This window comes from Prorops nasuta, unplaced genomic scaffold, assembly GCF_024137725.1.
Source record: "Prorops nasuta isolate Cenicafe-Biocafe unplaced genomic scaffold, Cenicafe_Pnas_1.2 PNAS00015, whole genome shotgun sequence".
In the NCBI taxonomy this organism is placed as follows: domain Eukaryota; kingdom Metazoa; phylum Arthropoda; class Insecta; order Hymenoptera; family Bethylidae; genus Prorops; species Prorops nasuta.
The window spans coordinates 6,087,357-6,107,141 of NW_027116812.1; the positions used below are offsets into that span (position 1 = coordinate 6,087,357).

At 36.4% G+C, this 19,785-nt stretch overlaps 2 protein-coding genes across 2 annotated transcripts in view; one reads left to right on the plus strand and one right to left on the minus strand.

Annotated features, from left to right (window-relative positions):
- The window catches only part of LOC136778874 (peptidyl-prolyl cis-trans isomerase G-like), an 89,284-nt gene that overhangs the window by 40,576 nt on the left and 28,923 nt on the right, over positions 1–19,785 (minus strand). The gene's annotated exons all lie outside the window — the stretch shown is intronic.
- LOC136778896 (uncharacterized) lies at positions 11,134–12,821 on the plus strand. The gene is made up of 4 exons (XM_066736066.1): positions 11,134–11,344; positions 12,049–12,201; positions 12,284–12,433; positions 12,513–12,821. The coding sequence occupies exons 1-4, from the start codon at positions 11,282–11,284 to the stop codon at positions 12,666–12,668; spliced, it is 522 nt and encodes a 173-aa protein (XP_066592163.1). The 5' UTR covers positions 11,134–11,281; the 3' UTR covers positions 12,669–12,821.

Sequence of the window (19,785 nt, forward strand, 5' to 3'; positions counted from 1 at the left end):
GTCATTTGGTATCGAAACCCAGAGTTCACTACAACTTACAAGAATTTTGTTACAGCATAATGCCCTGAGTTCATTTTCAACCCACGTAACCGATCCTGCGCGATTGCAATTAAAGGTCCTCTCAAAATACTCTATAATTTCCTTAAAGTTTATATATTTGCTCACCGTTCGTAATAAATATTGCATTATTCATTCAATAAAATGACATAGATTCAAATGATCATGTTCGCACCGAAGAAAATGAACGCTCTTTTACAGGATTATTATCATTGCAATATAATATATATGTTACCATTATAGCTATATATTCAATTATATAGTTTTTAATAATTGTACTTCGTCATTTATGTGTTATTTGAGTGATTTTACTAGTGAGCGTGGAGAAAGATAAGCATTGAGAACTAACAGCATGGGGTTTTCTTCTTACGTAACATTAAAAGTTGGAAATTCTATGATTGCCTACCCGAAGCGATCTCCAATCATATTTAACGCGAATAAGAGTGAACTTTCTTATACATGCTAGATTAGATAATTGCGTCTGCGAGGCCTCTTCCGAATAAACCTGCGGGAACTCATATTATTGTTTCAAACACGTAAGGAGAGAGACGAAATCGATTCATGCATAATCAGCTGTAATTCTAGGAAGCTTCGAGCGACGTCATTTTATATTTGTGCGAAGATGGAGATTTAATTTGAAAATTAAGAAGCATGTGAGTTTAAATGTGAGGAAAGTATCGTGTACGGTTTAAGGAAATGACAAAGGTCTTGGTATTATTTGTAACGCTTCTTTTACCAAATTATATAAATTTACATTTTTCATCAATAATTTCAGATGAAAGAAACATTTCTTATTTTCAAATGCAAGAGTATGAAGCTTGCAATTTTCATTAATTTTTCTCTCAACAATTATAATTGTTATGAAAATTCAAATAAATTAAGAAGTGTTCCTGATATGGTATAATTATTTCACGTATATACTTAGGTATAAATTTAATCGAATAATAAATATCGGTAAGAGTCGGAATAGTAGTTTTGCGAAATCCGATATAACCTGTGGTTGGTTTAAGAAAATGGGATTGGGTGTTGCGAATAGCAGTGGCTGAGAAGTTTAGGCTTCTCGATGGTTTATTATTAGTTGGTTAATAGACGACTAAGTGCATGCAGTCACTGCCCCTCGATCTATTGCAATCGATACTCACGGCCTCGTTGAACAATCGATTATGGCAATTTGATACTCCACCCACGGACGATTACGTACGAAAGCAATAATTTTCAAATAGTCTAACAGATCTTGAAATACAATCGATCTGCTTGCTGTCTTGAGTTTTGTCCATTTTTTGACCATTATCGACAGGTTTGAACGTAAAGACCACAGTATTCCAAGGGTTGTGAAAAATTTCTGCATTGGACACAAGCAGTTGCACTTTATGAAAATAGACCAAAGAGTTCATGAGCGAGTCAAGTAATATCTAGATGCACGAACAATATTTCAGTAATGATATTACGAGACTTTATATAAGATTAGCACGTGATATTGAAATTTTCAAAAAGAACTGTACCTACGTCCGTGAGAATAGCGAAGCAATATTATACTATGGTATACTTTCCACGGACTGCCTGCGGAGACAAAGTATTGAATAAATCCTGATTAATATAATGTTATGTCGGATATTGATCCTGTCTAACGTTCTACAGCTTTAAAAGTGAGTTTCCTTTTCGCTTTTATGGCGTAATTAATTCCGAGATCGATGCACTTTTACCAACTACGTTTCACGATATGCAATTGTAAACAGCCAATGTACAAGACAGTCGCAGTCGTGACTTTATAAGAATCGTTCGGAAAATCTGACCTCCTCTATGAATACTTTCTACGGTAGCATCTCCTTTTGCTAATAAACTATTCCAAACAAAAAATCTAATAATCTCCATACTAGGCATAAATATCAATGAAAAAGAAAAGTCTCCATCTCGGATTTAAAATATATATTAGTTGTAGATTCTCTATTCATAGATCCTAGCCTTGAATCTTTTTTAGATTTATATCATCCACGGTGGAAAAGTCGGTATTAATAAACGCAAATGATTTAATGTGTTTTCTGAAGCTTTAATGAATATATATATATATATGTTTACATAATGGCACAAGGTAAGACTGGAAAGATATTAATTGTACAGTTTAATCTGGTATGCATAGGAGAGTCGGTGGTCGCACCATCGCCTAGATCCGTCATGGAATGCAAAGTCAGGAATTGAAAAGGGATCTCCCACGAGAGAAAGGGAGCTTAAGAGAAAAATATGTACCGGCTGCTTTCTGGATCACGATTCAACGTTCTTCGATCATTCCTTTAATATACGCACCAATTTCTTTAATATACGCTTATGAGCCGCTCCGAATCCATAATTATCCATACCGATGAAACCTTTCCCTGTTCGGGCGAATCCCTACCGTTTAATTTGCTGAAGAACAGCCTCATCTCACTGAAACTAAATTATATTCTTAATTAACTCGACCACTCGATTAAATGCAGATCAGAAATTCATTAAAAAACCATCCACTCAAAGTTTCGCAATTAACAAACTCGTATAATTCTCAACATGCGCATATACATTTTTTCTAGAGCAAATGAATGATCTAAAGGTTTATTGTTATTTCCACGGAACAATATCGTCGAAATAACTATCGCAGCGTTCCATTCGTGAAATGGTGAAAATTTATTGCGAGGCATCAGTCGTAGATCCAGCATCAGCGATTATCCTAATTAAGTGAATTCTTCTGGTGCCACTTTCCCCGGATAAAGCGTAGTATTTTCTAAGCTCGGGTGACCTTCCATTTTCAAATCTGATTAATTTCCGTGGCAGACAGAGGGGCAAACATCGAACAATCGCTACGTGCATAATCGAGCGTGTTAAAGGATTAGTCAACTGGCATTATATATTTATGCTTCACCTTCGATCAGCGCATGAACTCGACTTTCGATCTGGAAATCCATCGCTTGTGTATAACGTGGGCTTGAAAAATGGAAATTCTCGCAGGCGAAAGGAAGTTCGAAAAAAATACTGATCCCGACCGGTTCTCGAACCCGGTTCGCCGCGTGCAGCGTGCGCAGTGCGCACTCGCACGCGTTGCAGCCGTTAGATTGCATTTGCAGCCACTACTCTGGCTTAGTCCTTGATCGATGGATCAACTCCTGCGCGACTTCCCGTCGTCGTTCCGTAATTCCGCATGACCGCGGAGAGGGAAACAGGCTAAATCTCCTTACAGGTTCGCCTGCCTCACTTGTGCGTCGAATGACAGCTGCGCCATTCCGGAAATCGGGAATTTACACTCAGAAAAAACAAACACATTATTCTCTCTCCCTCGACACTTATTTTCCTTGCAATTTTATCGAATCGTGTCTGATATCCTTGATTGATGCAATCGGAGAAAATTTTTCATAAGCACAGAATTTATTAAGATCGTATATTGGATAGAGTGAGGCATTTATGACGTTCAGAATTAAAATTTAAACATTTGTTTGTCTATAAACTCTAAAAGATATATATATTTTGCGTAAGGCCTTTTTAAAGGAAAATAGAAAAAGGAGATTCAAAAAGTTGCTATGTGAAAAATTCATTTCTATTACACGCAACGTCGAGATTACATTTTCTTACGTTTATGTCTCTACATGTTCTTGGGCGTGTTAAAGGTGCCTCACCATATATATATATATATATATATAATATTGATTAAAAAGAGGTAAAAGAGATTATGGTCGAGATTAGGAGCAAGGCCACGTCCTAGCGCATTATTCCTATTAAAATAAACCGTAGAGGCCATTGACGCCTGAGATTTTCATGTTGCAACCGGATTCGCAATGAAAATGCCCGCAGGGATACTGTCGCTATCCAACGATCGTCAACGTATAGCTCGAGGGTATTTTCTCGCAAATTCGAGATCAAGCCGTGTCGCAAAATTTCCCATGGCCATAATTTCTTGCGACAAAAAAAAATATTCCGGCTTGACACATTGGGATCCCTGTTTCCGCCTTCATCGCACGTTCAACTTTCTAACGTTGTCTCGCACATCACACTTTTTTCCTTTGCGATTCGTACAGCTGCTTTGGCTCCAATCATGAAGCATGAAAAATCCCTATCCTTTTACGAAGACACCCTCCCCCCTCTTTCTCCATCTCTCTCTTTCTCTCACTTAATTTACTGCAACATTAAAAGCCATAGACTGTAAAGTATTTCAAGTATATATAGTGCTTCGGTACGCAGGCTTTGTAAAGGAAAAAAAATTGAAATTTATTGTAGCCACGCGTTGTCATATTTGGTGTAAGTTTGAAGTGTTACATATATCACTGGGAAACGGGTACCAGTACCTTTTGGCTTCAATGGTGACTGCAGATTGTATAATCTGCGACCATAACTCCTTTTTTGCGACGGACCACACACAGAGAGTCTCTCGCCGTACATGGTCGCTCGAGAAAATTTCCTCGTATCAGCGAAAGTGCCATCAGAGCGATCAGATGTCGGAAATCCTAGCGAACGATTCGTCTCGCCGATGAAAACCCTGTAGGAACTCGATCCTCGGCAAATTTAATGTAAGATTGGATTTCCTGCACCTAGGCCTGGTGTGTCCTTATAATACACCTTACACTCATTAATTTATTCCGTTTTCTTCCTATCCTCTTCTGATGCACACAACACACTTGCATCACTGGTGAATAAAATTGATGGATTATTCCAGTGTAACCTATCGATGTAACGAAGCCTATAATCTTCTATTATCATTAGTAAGAATAAACATTATACTCTCCCAGTCATTTCCTCAAAAAACTATATAATACAGCTCGAAAATTACGTACATCTTTTTAAACATATAGTTATAACTTTAACGTGTGTGAAATTATATTGTACAGTACGATTGGTTGTCGATAAGGAAGTGAAGAATACGAGGCGAGTGTAGGAAAAATTATATTTTTTAAGGTTTGTATAGGAGCTAGTGTGGGTGGGGATAAGGGTACGGGCTTCGCGATATTTTGTCTCTATCAGAAACACAAACTGTGATGATAACAATCACGACTTTCATCTATAAGGATTCCTCTCGAAGCAACGAGGCAATTTTCTCTCCCTGATCGACGTGTGAGATTCACAAGGTGCACTTTGATTATACATCTGAATGAACGTCGTGTATACATACATACGTACGTGATCTCTTGTCTATCAAGATATCTGGAAAGTATATAGAAGTATAGTTTCTTTCATCGCTATATAAATCGATTTTTCTAAACTTTAGCTATATATAAACACTGACTACGAGTAAAAGTTCTGTTATTCTTGATCATTTTTTAATTAAAAATTTAATATAAAAAGAATAATATAAGAATTTTACTCTTAAAATCATGTAGTTTATCTGCGTTGCATGAGTTAACCGGACACCTTGTATTTAGTATAATGGCTTATTTACAAGTCTCGGCTTATCGTGATCTAGAAAGTATCGAATTATTTCGCAGCTTATTCTGCCACATTTTTCAGATCATTTTATTATTTACTGTATAGGACAAAGTTGGAAATTTTTGCATTACGCTTGGTATAGATCATCGTGGCTTAAATTTTTCGAGAATTTCGAATGTACCCCGTGTATCTCGACAAAAATGCCATCGAGCAGTTATAGAAGGCCAGCAGTCGTACTTGCGTTTGACTGCATAACGTTAACCCAGATATGCCCCGTTCGTTCTTGCTCTCCGCGAAATGTCAGTTCTTTGGCCAGTCTGGATATTAAGCTTGAATAACGGCGTAGCTTTACAACGAAACTTCTGGTAAAGGTCGACCAATACCAATTCCAAATTATATTATCAATAAAGATATATAATTACACAATGAAAGCAGTAATTTATCTTTAGTTCTCGATTTTTTTATTAACAGCTGACCTTCGTATAGTCAACAGCTTTTACTTTTATAGCAATACTGGACCATGAAACTTAATTCTCGTTCGATTGATCTCTTTCATCAACCATTCGAAGGCTCATCCATTGCAAATTCCCTAGCTGGACATTAAACAATTTCAGCTCTACTGTTTCTATGATTTCATTTGTACAAATTCATCGATTCTCCTTTTTTATTGAAGGATCTTGTGATTATTGCTGCATTTAAAAAATTATTTTTCATAATTATTTTTAGTCAAGCATTGCGATTATTAATAAGAATATCGAGACAGGCGTAAATATCATTATCTCAGTTATTATACTTATTTATCAATACTCGATTGAAAAATCTTTTTAAATCAATCTTATCACTTTCCAAACTCAGCGACCTACTACTTTTGACCAGGACTATTTTAGAAGAATTAAGACAGCTCGAGTAGTACTATATCTCGATTATTGTTCAGAGTTTTCGAAGCTTGACTGAAAAGTTCTTCTCCTTTCGCAGTTGTACCGTGTTCAACAAAGTGTTTATGCGAGTCCTCCGGTGTTTGTGGACACACGTACCGTGACGCATGACGATATAATTGTACTGCACAAGACTTGCGCAAACTGCCTATCGTTTCCTAAGACTGGTAGCTCGCCTGTCAGAATTGTCACGATGAAAATCCACTCGCTTGTCCATAAGAATGATTTGCAACGAAGAATCCGCCTCTCACTCGTCTCTACGTTTCTGTGACAATATTGCACTTAACACCCTATCGTAGAGGCTAACCGATCACGACCGAAATCTGGGAGCAGTGGAAGTAATGGAAAATTGTACAAGATGTCGCAGGATACGCGATTAAAATGAAGCTAAAATATGCAAGTATTCTTCGACGGAAAAGGATATAAATCAGTTTTCCGAGCTGAATCCGAGGGAATGAATAATGGTCTCCCAAAGGATTCACGATTCTAATCGTCGTCCATTGTACGTGAGATGGTAGCACAATACTTTAGCTACTTAAACGTCACGATTATTTCCCTCGGAATACACTTTACAATGAATACCTTGCCTATAAATTTTCTCCTGCAAATGAGACATCGAAATCTCCCTTGAGCTATTTGTTAGTAAAGCTTTTAAAAAATTACTCCCTTCTCTCTCATTATTGTCAAGCAAATTTAGCACAGGATATTATTCTGATTCGTACAGCACGAACACGCGTGAAATTGTCACCTGCAGGCTAGCGATCGATGAGGCTTCGCAGATATCATTGTTTAATTAACTATACATTATGCAATTTTTGAATGGCAAGCAGTTGGATTCGGAAATGCAGATCAGATCTATCTAAGATTTCGTTGCAAGTTAATTGAAGCAGGTTTCTCACATGCGTGCAACAGGTACGAAGAAAAAAGTGGTGAAACAATGCAAGGATTTTTTCGTTAGCTCTCGTAGAGGCTGCCTGGAAATATTATGCAAGAGAGCGATTTCTCACATACTTTCGATCGGTGATCGAAGTGGACTGGAAAGATCCTACTGGGTGACCGCCCATTCACTTTTCTAGCGCGTGCGGAATGACTCAGACGCAACCAGGCTTGTATATATAATATAATTGATCGCGGTATGATTTTTTTGCTGCTACTTTTAACGATTTTTTTGCGTCCGAGTTTGGAAGAAGAAGGCAGTCGGTTGCGCGTAGATAGAGCAAGGACAAGTGTAAGTGGCAACCTGTTCGGCAGACAGCCTTGGTTAAGCTTTTTGTCGGCACCGAAAATCTCTTTAATCTCCGTCAGTCGCTTCTTGAACGCTCCTCGCTCGATACATTTGCTCAACTATACGCATTGATAAACTGCCATCTCCCACTCGAAGCAACGCTCTCACTCAGACAGTAAACCCTATTACGATTCTCTTCTGAAATGGTTAAGAAACAGGCAAGTGTACCAATGTCAGACATACCTATAGTATATTAGAAGAAAAAATTCTTCTATAATGTCTAAATGGTAATTTCTTGACAAAAAAAGAAGTGTACAGCTTGTACCTGGAAGAGGCTACAGATAGGAAAGCAAGGATAAATGGCAAAAGCCAATGTTTTGGCTTACTCTTTTCAAATGGTTAAAAATCAAGCATTTGTAGCAATGTTATAATAGATTATAAGAAAAAATCTATCGATAGCACTTAAATGGTAATTTCTTGACAGAAAAATCTACAGTTTTCGCTTGGAAGAACTGACAGACAGGAGAGCAAGGATAAATGGCAGAAGCCAAAGTTTTAGTTTATTACCGTAATCGAATCGTGAATCAAACGTGCAGTGTACAATGAAAGGTGATAGGTCACAGATATAGGATAAGAGATCTCAGACTTTTACCTAAAAACGGCACACCTATCTTACATCGAGGATAGCATGCCAATGACAGCTGGGCGATGTTAGATATTGTGTGTTGCTGCACACTCTGCTGCTCCTTATCAAAGCTGCAAAATCAGTTTACTTTTATGCGAACTTTCAATAAAATTCCATTCGTATACAATCCGTAGAGAAGCGATATATTTTTAAAATTTTTAAGAAAATTTGAACGTTTCTATTTAGAGAAAGAAATTGGTCAACGCTTTATATGGGAGCGTTCACGGTTGAAATCATATATTAGATATATGATAACAGATCTCGGACATTTACTTAAAACCGCCAAATGTCAGCTATAAGCGATACAGTTGGAACACACTATGTAGCTTCTGATCAAATCTAGAAAATCACTTTACTCTATTAGGCCAACTTTCAATATGATCCTGTTAATATAACCTGCAGTTAAGTAGTACATTTTGTAGAAAATTGAATATAATCTCAAAATTAGAGAAAATAAAGTTTCTTGTAATTAGGAATTTAGGTAAGAATAATTGAGCTACGCGTCGTGGGAGTGTAAGTTGAAATCATAGTTGTTTTCTTTGCGCAAAGTAAACGAATCGGGGGCAGTTGAGTGTATCCTATCTCCCTTCTTCCGTCTTCCTGCCATTATCTGTTCGAGGATCAATCGTGATACACGATTTACAATGCGATGGGGTCTTAGGGCACCGGAGACTCGACCAAAACAGCCTTTTTTAATTACAGAGCGGCGTGGCCAACTCTTTCTTCGCGGCACGATAGCAGATTACCGGCGCGATATACGATTACCGTGTGTGTTTAATGTAGGGACACGCACTTGCAAATATACATATATATATATATATATACACATACAAAGAAGAGCGAGAGCAAACGGGAAGCAGTCCAGCAAATACAAACACGATCGTAATACCTCGATCGCCTTGGACCATGCCATTAGCAGAGCGTAATCATTATTATATAACCAACGATCTTGCGATTTAAATACACCGATCCACGTCAAATCCCACATGACATGAAAAATCACCATTACGTTTCTTCGAAAAATTTAACTTTTATATACTCTCACCTGTGTTTCGGTACAGTTTAATATAGATTTGAAATTACAAATATACGATGTGATAGATGTAGTAGACGGTCGAATATCAGTCTGGCGAATAATTCTGCTTTCTTGGGATGAAATTGAAAGCGTTCGGGTAAGATCGTGACTGAATTCTTCGGATTCTGAGCTTGGCTCATAAATCAAATTTATTATATGGAAGCGGGCGCGGCATAACGAACGGTACACCGTACTCAGGCGATAAATATTATCAAAGATGCTTGAAATTTGACGCGTTACCCCCACCCCTAGCTTTTTACCATTTAACAGGTGCATTTTTGATTAACCTTGTTTAACCAATATGTATATGTATATACAGTACTATTATTGCTGCTTTTACTTTTTATTAATCTATTGTTCAGCATTTTATCGTTTATGCAAACAATGTAATCCGTTATTACAAATAAATTATGCTCGCTGCTGTGTGAGGTAAGTGTGCGAAAGTAGGTGAGAAAGTAAAAGGGGAAGATGCTAGTTTCCTCGAGGGGACAAAAATCCTCTTTTTTTCTTGCATCGGTTGAAATAGTAAAGAAAATGACGTAATAGTTGCAAACGAGTAATATTTTGCGACAAAATGTAAAAATTTTGGGTTAAGCACATGTTTGCAAGATAACGCGAGATTTTTTTTAATAAGCGCGTGATTTTCGACTATCATTAGAGAGATCTTGAAAAGCAGGCTGTGCACCTCCTTGTTTTTGCAATCGCATTGTTAGCAGTTGCGGTAAGAGGTCGGCGACAATTCGGGGTAACGTGTCGCTGACAGAAAATTGTAGTAATCCCTGTACTAACTTATAACTATAGCATCAACACAATCACGCAGCAAGGCCACGCATATTTTCCTTTGTTTTTTATTGATCCAAATTACCACCACATTTCGCTCAGATTTTCGTTCATTCACAACTGTAGTCGCAGCTTTTGCTACCTAAAAATTACATTATTTCTACTGAAAGCGCGCCAAGAAAATTTTAATATTTTATACAAAAAAATTAACAAATAGAAAAGTTTGAATTGTAAGAATAACAGCTATATCCAGATAGAGAAGTTTATTCGTTTTTAAATAATGTTAATTAGATAGCCAAATCGCGTCTAATTATTTAGATAATAACTATTATAAGGTAAACAATTGGCAAATTAGAATTATATATATTTTACTTAGGAGGACTTGGTTTACCTATGCGAAATGGTGATATGTTCTCTCAGAGAACAGAGTCGGCAGTCAAAATCTATTTTTAAGAATTATTTGGTTTCCCTTCACAGTAAATACGATCTCTAACTGAAAAATAAAACTATCTTCTTATTTAACATGGCATTGTCGACCACAAGTATGCTAGAAGGGTAACCGCGTAATTTTAGAGGGGAGTAGTGCCTCGAAACTGTAATGAAATAAGTGAAACAACGAAATCACTGTGAATAATAGCACGTCGGATGCATCGCATCGGTCCTTGAATATCTGTTGCTTTTACAGTAACTCAGTCAGTTGTTGATAAATACATCCTACTGATTAGATTTCACGGAAAAGTAAATAGTCTATAAACGTCATCGCGATTAAATCTTTTGGCTTTGTATATTTTCCTATCTGTGTGTGTGTGTGTATGGTTTCATATAATCATTACGCTCATTCAACACGAAATAGCAATTAACGAAGCTTATCAATTCTTCTTAAAATCTGAATCAAGTATTATCTTACATGTTATTACATACAAATTTTATTCTTGTCTTTTGTATCCAAATCAATTAAAGTTATATTGTCATGCTTGAAGTAGTAAATTGCTAGAGGAAGAAAAGTATAATAGCTACATAATTAGAGTATTTAGATATTATCAATTTTAATTGAGTCTTTCTGAATGGAAGTGCATCTGTATTAAACACTTTAAAGTCTTTAAAATGGAAAAAAACGAATCACAAGTTAAATTTTGACTGTCACAATGAAACCTTTATTCGCATTTTGTCTTGTTGCTGTGCTTCATATTTTGCCTGTGTCATTAACAGTAAGTATTAGGAGAGATTCTTGTGCCCTCGTGGATACTTTCTTTTACATTGCTGTAAAAAAAAAAAAAAAATATTATTTAGACTGTTTTACATATTGATTTCATGCCTGATTTTTAATTTTTTCGTTTGCAACCATATTAGTAAATTTTAAATCTCAGCAAATATTTAAAAGATTTATTACATTTAGGAGAAATTAAAAAGTGTCCAAAGTTATAAACCAGGCTTCTACAAACTTTTGGACAGAATGTTTGTGTTTTTGGAAAGATATCGAAAACTACGAAGAAATGTGCATTTTGCTTAATCAAAAATAAAATGTTTATTTTCCAAATTGATATGTAATACGTCTTATAAAAAAAATAATAACAGAATAATATTCTTAATAATTCATCTATGCTTTTAATATGATTTAAGTTTATTTTTAAATATTGTGTTTATTTCGTGAGTTCAAAAAACATTGACGCATTATATCCAATCTGTAACAATTGCATTTTTTTAGTCAAATTCAAATAGCTTTAGTATTAGAGAAATTATGAATATCTTGAGGGATAATTCTCTATTGGTAAACTTTTTGTCACAGTTTGAAATGTTTAAATAATATTAGCTTACCTATATGGGTACAAGATTCTCCCATAATCTACACGCATTTGATAAACATATATATTTGACGCAGTGTCTAAGACTGATTAAAATTTATTTATTTCAGAAAATTCCACATTTTGAAGTTGAAAACATCGATGTTGATTTAAAGGAGAATCCTTTCTTTAATAAAGTGGAAGTTAAACCCTATAAAAAGGGTTATGACAGTTTGATGGATATTACTATTGATTTAAAAGATACTGTAACGGATGATGTAACTGTACGTATTAAAATCAATTGTTTGAAAATAAAATTTGTAATAGTCGTCTGAAGTAACGACGTTAATCCTGTTTCATATTTAGGTAATATGGAAGGGTATTCTAGGACATTCAGAAGTTTTTAATATTGAATATCCATTCAGCCAAGTTTTCCACTACGAAGATTTTGTAAATGCTATGTTAAGAATTTTACAACCGCCTGAAAAGATTGAATCTAAAGGACCAATGTATGGGGTAAGTATCAATTTAGCTTGTGTAATTTTAATACATTATCGTGTTATTTTTTAATCTCTATTTTTTCATTATGTTTAAGCCGAATGTATATCGCTTTAGTGGATACACCGCACCTCAAGAATTTATGCATAGTGTTGGCAATGGAAAGTTGAAAGTGGTTGGGTGTTTATACATCGAGAACAGATTTAATTGCTTTTTAAAAATAGATATTGATGGCAACATTTTTCGTACTTAATTTCAGGATTAATGTGAGAAATTGAAATTGAAAAGCAACTTAGACCGACTTGATCCAATACGTATTATTGATTTTTCTCACAAGATATTAGATAATTATTTTTAAATAGCACATGTAGAATTATGTTATACATTGCACATTTGAATAGCAATACATGATGGTACTCATTTCTTTCGTGCGAAATATATCCTAAAGGTAACATGAATTGCGTTAATTCGTGGATTGTGTGAATAAATAATACATCGATAATTCGGAATATCCTGAGAGCGGAGGTACAATTTCAAACAGGAAACTGGCAATAAATTTGGAGGTAAGATGAGGCACGAGAGAGAATAAGGCAGGTTACAGACCAAACGCGTTTCTATCGTGGTTGACTCGGTTATCTCGATGACTTCGCATCGTGGGTTGTGAAGCATTCTTTCATGCTAATATAGCAAACAATGCTGCTTTTTTTTAAATGTTCGTGTGTCGTCTATCGCCAATCCATTCACTCTTTAATCGATTCTCGAACATTCCTCTTTTTATTACAAAATTATGCTTTTACTATAAAAAAAATGAAACTTTAATGTACTTTGCAATTTGGCTAAAAATCCCTAAAATGTTTGATTTTGTTAAGAACGGTAGAAAAATTGTGCGAAACATGTATATGTATTTTCTAAAATGTACAGTACATTTCTCAATTGTAAGTGTTTCATCGCGAGTGTAATAATGTCAAGCGAATCTTTCATGTAAAGACAGGGTTTTAGAACTGTTAGTTGAGCCACGTACCCGTTTTAAATGACTCAGTGAAAAGGTCGACAACTTGGTCCTCGATGAAACTCGCAGCAGACCGGTCGGACTATGATCGAAAGTATTTGTCGACACACTCTCCCCTCGGTTGATGCGATAAATCCAGAGATTGCGGTTTGACCGATTGGAAAGCAAACGTTTAATTTTTTGCTTACTGATAGACAGAAGCTACCCAATTTAGAAAATTCCACGAAATTAAGCGAGCCGTAAATTCATAGCGTTTAATAAGTATCTTTGATTTACGAACTTCGTATCAATTAAATAAATTCTCAACGTAACGAGATTTTTCCATGTTTATTGCGAAAAGGCGGATAAGACCGTTGAAATCTATAGTATATATTTCTAGTTTTACGTTTTACACATGAAACTTGGAACACACGTGTTTGTCAATTGCAGCTGAATGAGAAGTTTATACTGGCGTAATAGTATATGGAGATTATTCGGAATGGGAGTATCTTGAAATCTTTGATTTTACAATACTCGTCGAAGGAATCGTGAAAAGTTTCGAGGGCATCTGCCATAGCTATTTGCTTATTACGTTAGAATTGACGATGGTGGCGGTATATATAAGTGATAGTCGGCTTGTTAATAGAAACAGAAGTCGATCTATTGCGAGAGTACGAGGCAGCGTACGCGAATTATAGATGGATGGATGAATCAGAGCGCAGGGATAATAGTTTGGCTGGCCGAAACCCCCATAGCTAAGCGTTTTACCATGACGGTTATTATTTTAATAATGGACGATAATGCGACGATCCTAATTCTCTCGGCATCCGATGAGATCGAGCCAGTTCGTGACTTGAAAACGAAATATTTCGAGACACGTCCTCTTTTGCAAGCAATCTCCGATGTACCAATACAGGATCCCCGAGTGCTGAATTTTTAGGAACGCATCTAGGACGTGTACGTACACCAGGCGCTACCTTAACCTTGCGCAACGTTCCACTCGTGTGCTAATAATCTTCTCACTTTACACTTTACGCGATTCGTCGGACGAAAAAGAAATAAATTCCAAATTAACCAGCAGTGTCTATAGACTAACGCAAATTAGTCAATATTTGTTCGGTATAAAGTTTTACGTTGGCTCTTTTACTTAGTTTTTCCTCGCCGAGAAGGAAGTAACGACGATTTCAACAAATCTGGTTTCTTATTGCATTATTCCTTGGCCAGACAACTTTTCTCTCACCCCTTTTACCTCCGTGAGCTACGCGCATGTAACCAGCTGCCGAGCGCAGTAATAAATTCCGCGCTTTAATAAAGCATATTGCAATTTTAACGACCGAAAAGAATACGAGCGTGACTGAAATTGAAGCGGTCATCGCATCTGCGCGGAAGAACAAGTGCAGTCTGGTCGACTGAGCATAAATTGAAAGTTTGCAGTGCCGGTAGTTTTCAGCATAATAACCTGGCATGACAAGTTCCATAATTATAACGATAAACATGTTGTAAATCGATTAGAAGGTTGTAACGGATGAGCAGAGTCCTGCGGACTGGAGAACCAGTTGCCGAGGAAAAACTCCGGATAGAATTATGCAAGAGCGAGATGAATGAACGATTTTGATTTGGATGCGGCTACGAAACCTTTGCAAAACTCTATTCGTCTATACAATAAGCTGCGATGGACCGTAGCCATGCTGCAATATTTAATTATGCCGTTAGCTTGCGTCTGCGTATGCATGTGTGAGTGTGAGTGCATGGGTATAGATTTTGCGATGAACCAATTAAGTTCAGCAGCTACCATGAGCGAATGGAAGGTGCCATCATTTTCCAACAAACTTTGCCAATAAGAAGCTGCGAGGGAAGCACCTATTATTAATTATACACACTTTATAATAGCGATAAATAAAAAATTACTAATTGCCATCTCGTTTCTTTCAAGCTTCGCACATACAAATTCAATATAAAGTTCATAGAGGAATGAAAAAAATCTCATTGATCGACCTCGCGCAAAAAGAGGATCGAGCAGGTTTTCAAATTCGTCAGAGTTCTTGCGCAATATCTAATTAGGCGATTAGTGTGAAACTACTCGATAAATCAATTAGGTTGCAATCAGCTGAGTTAATGGCACACGCGTTTATTCGGTGGACGCGAGTTATTGCTCGTCTGCCAGCTATTGCAACAGCTGATGACATTCGAAGAGGCTGCTGGGGGTAGGAAGTGCACTGACCTTCGCTCATGATTGCTCCTGCGAACGTCCAACAGATTTATACGACGATACTAATCCTCCTGAATATTAAACGAAACCAGCCAGATGATTCGAGTCGATCGGAAAGGATCGACCAATCAAATTCCAATCGGTTTCAATCAAATCGATATGCGGACTGCAATTATGTTATACTTGAGCCGTAGCGATTATTTTCTTCATTCAAGTAAAAGGTTTTATATAGCGTGTGTTCCTGCTTATTATTCAACGAAAATCATGAATTCTCTCCGAAAAGAATGCCTATCTCAGGTTAATTTTTTTTTTTTATAACGGAACGGTACTCGTTGGAATTATCGAAGAAAATTAATGGGAATCACTCGGGAGCTATCTCGAATTCGCAACGTTCCAGCCTGTAATTAGTAATTACGGTCCGCTGCATCTCGCGAAATACTTCTAAGCCAGTCGTATTGTCTTTTTTTCCGTGGTCCGGGCGTTACACACTCGCCGGCCGTATAAGGCCCGTGCCGGTTCTCAGCCAAGATGAAAGGAAAGCATACAAGACTTGACGAGAAAACAGAAATCAACGATGGACAACACTGCATACCCCGGGCAAAACGAAGTTTTTAGTCAACCAATAAATTCTTTTCATCAACCACTCTCTCTTATCTCACATTAAATTCTTCGCGTAACTTTGATTCTTCGAAATTATACCCATTTTATGTATTAAAAACTCTTTGCACAATTTACATTCCCTATCTTATTGTGATTTCTTTTTTCTAGTGATTATAAGTTACCATTGTGTAATACGCGCGAATTCTTTTTTTTTTCGGTCCTCCCAGACACAAGACCTTGTTAATAAGTTGTGCAATTTGAAAATAATCCTATAAAACTTGGAAAATATAGGCCAGTAATAAGTCAAAAGTTATATGAGCAAAATATTAGACTTTCATCCGTTGATTTACTCTCAACTTCAACGGACCATGAATCGACATAAAATTATAGAGGTTATATACTATACTCCTAAGGATTCAATCGGGGGTCGAGATTATTATTGTGCAAAGATCGTTAAAAACGCTTTTTTTTAATCTAACCGCTCATTATACACGGTCGCAAGTATAGTGTAACTCTGATCAATTATAGTAACAATGCCATGAATAATTTGACGTAGTTATGCAAAAAGGAATCAACCTACAAATTTGTGAAAATCAGGCAACTGTACCAAATGCTGCGAAATCTCCAACGCTACATAAATATTATATTTTCGTAATAAAATTGCAAATTACAATCCACTTAACGAGATATAATAATCATTTATTTCTATATCAGCTCAGAATTTTTTTAATGAAGTTTAAGAATGTCAAAATTTTAATTCTCTCTAATAAATTATGTTTGCAAGATTCGCCGTTTCCAATCTTATCACGAAAATTCTTTGCTAAATTAAGCTTAAATACATACATGTACAATAGTATAGTTTCACTCATGCTCTGATCATTCGTCTTACCTGAAAAAGCAAAAAAATTAAATTGTAGTAGACAACTCACTTAATTCCTATATATAATATGTATATATATATATATATATATAGCACAAGCAATTTAATATGAAAGAGTTAGATCATTTGTGAGAATTATTCGTTTGTTTGCAGTATATAAATCGGTGAATGATTGATTCGGTACAAGGATAGAAATTCCCAAAACATGGAACATCATGAACTCGCTGGCTGACTACCGATTGAAGTTACGCGATTTCGGATAATCATCACGAGCGAACGTGATTTGAAATAATTTGGACAGACGGGAATTTCGCGTTTTACGACAGCTGCACGTGCCAATTATCGCGAGTCAGTGGCGTCGACTGACGTGAATCGCAACAAAATTGAGTGATTTATGTTGGAGTCTGCCATTGAAATCTAAACGTCGTTTAAATATAATCTAGACAAGAGGCATTTTTCGTAAAACCGAGGACAGGGGGATCCACGCGTCAATTATCGCGTTTAAAGCGCCAAAGTGTCCTCGGGCGAATCGTGGTAGCACCGTTTGTAAATAAAACCAGTCACGTATAAATTTTCGTCCGATCGATAAATATTAACACAGCCTCTAACTGACGCTGGTCAATGAAATATGCAGCGGACAGTCCAGGGTGCCGCCCACCTCGCAATCGAGACTGCCTTACACTTGACATAATTTGCTTTCCATCGTTAACTTTCTCACGCCACGATTTCTGTTTAACTCGTCGATTTTCGTTCTAACTAATACGTGTGCTCGGATAAACTGGTATAAGAGCAAAGCAACGTTTAATCGGAGTAAGCTGCAAACGAGGACGCGTGGGGTTTGCTGGAACACGTACTTATATATATATATATATATATATATATATATATCTAATAATAGTCGCGAGTCTTTTTGTTTAATTTGTTTTCAGCGAAATTAAAAGTTTAACAATAAAAATATATTATAAACAACTTTCATTTACAAATTAATAATAAATTAAAAAGACCAGCGATTTAATATATAATAACAGATGTTATGATAAAGTATACTTTGAATAGCATTTTATAAATTCTTATCAAATTCTAGTTCAAGCTTGGGACGGATTTTTAATAATAAAGTGCAGTACAAACTATAAAAGGTTAAATAAGACAATCAATGCAAGAGTGGATTAATCCCAAAATTTAGACGATTCAAAAATGGATTATACTTGTTATAGCAAAGGCCATATCTTAAAAATGAAAACAAGTACTTCTGGTAGAATGTTTGACGCTGAATCCAAATCTAGTGATAGAAAAAAAATTCAAAATTTAAAATTACAAAAAATAGTATTTCGAGATTCAGTCTGAATTTACACTCATCGTCTCAAATATGATGATACAAAGTGTACATTATAACTTATATCCGCTGGTTTTTGAGTTACGACGCAGTTTTATCTAATAGGCGATATTATGATTTATTTACGAGCAAATGCAGGTGTTTGTAGAAAAAAAGTAGCAGCGCTGCTTAGGGAAATTTAAAGGCCGCGTCGCGTGTCTTCCGATAGTGTCAAGTGGAAAGGTGGCGGCTTTATTTGCTCGCTCTCGCGCTACCAAGCTGTTGCACTATGTTAGCCTTGCAAGCGGCCTTCGTACTGATCGAATCGGGAGAAAACTCAGCGCTCGTGAGAAAAGGATACGCGAACACATTTACTACATCCGCGAGTCGTGACGTAACAGACCGCGAGGTTTTATGCGGACCGCTCAGCCGGCAAAATTATAGAGACCTAATTTGGCTAATTAATTTTCCATGAGATATCCCACGTGACAAATTGATTTTTTTCTACCAAACTCCATTGTGCAGGCATCATAATGCACGATAAAATCACTTATTAGCATGGCAAATATCGCTATTGTACCGCTTCGATACACCGCAGACACGCGTATACATATACCACGCATCTATTGCTTTACGAAACACTTCCGGGATTTGAATATTCTCGATGAAAGAAATTGTTGTATATACGCTTGAACGACGTGTACTTTCATTCTTCCAAAGGTAAAAATTTGGTAAATTTTCAACGACGAATTGCTTGACCAAAAAATTTCCGACCGTATATAAAATTTTGAGATTTACTTTTGAGCAAAATTTCAATATGACTTTGAAAAATATTGGTCAACGATGCAATCTTTCAACCATAATTACACGTTTAAATTGCTTATATCGTGCAGAAAGTATCTATAAAATCATCCATCCGTAATGAATTTGAGCAATAAGGAAAGGCTTCCGTTTTTTATTATGCGTCTATAAAGCGAGTCGGTGTACGTCGAATCTCTTCGTAATGAAATTGTCGCCACGCATTGAAAGGTGAGGAGCAGGAAGGAAACGCAGATCGGTCGAGTGAAAATATTAGAAAACGCTTTCCTCGTAGTGGATAATGCGTCCGATCGGGGCAGTTTGAAACGCGAGAGCAAGCGGCAGGGGCGTGGCTTTCGCTTTGAAAATAAATTATGTAAGACTCGAAATGCAAAATTATTTACATATCGAGATGTAAATCAAACGCGTGTAAAATAACCGTAAAATTGGTCAATAGCCTCGTGGTAATTGGTCTTTTCTCCGATGAGTTACGCGCTATTACGGGATTGGACGAAAATCCAGTGTCTCGCGAAATGAGCTATAATCGCCAGAGCGGCGCTTTAGAAGTCTGCGTGCTTATCTG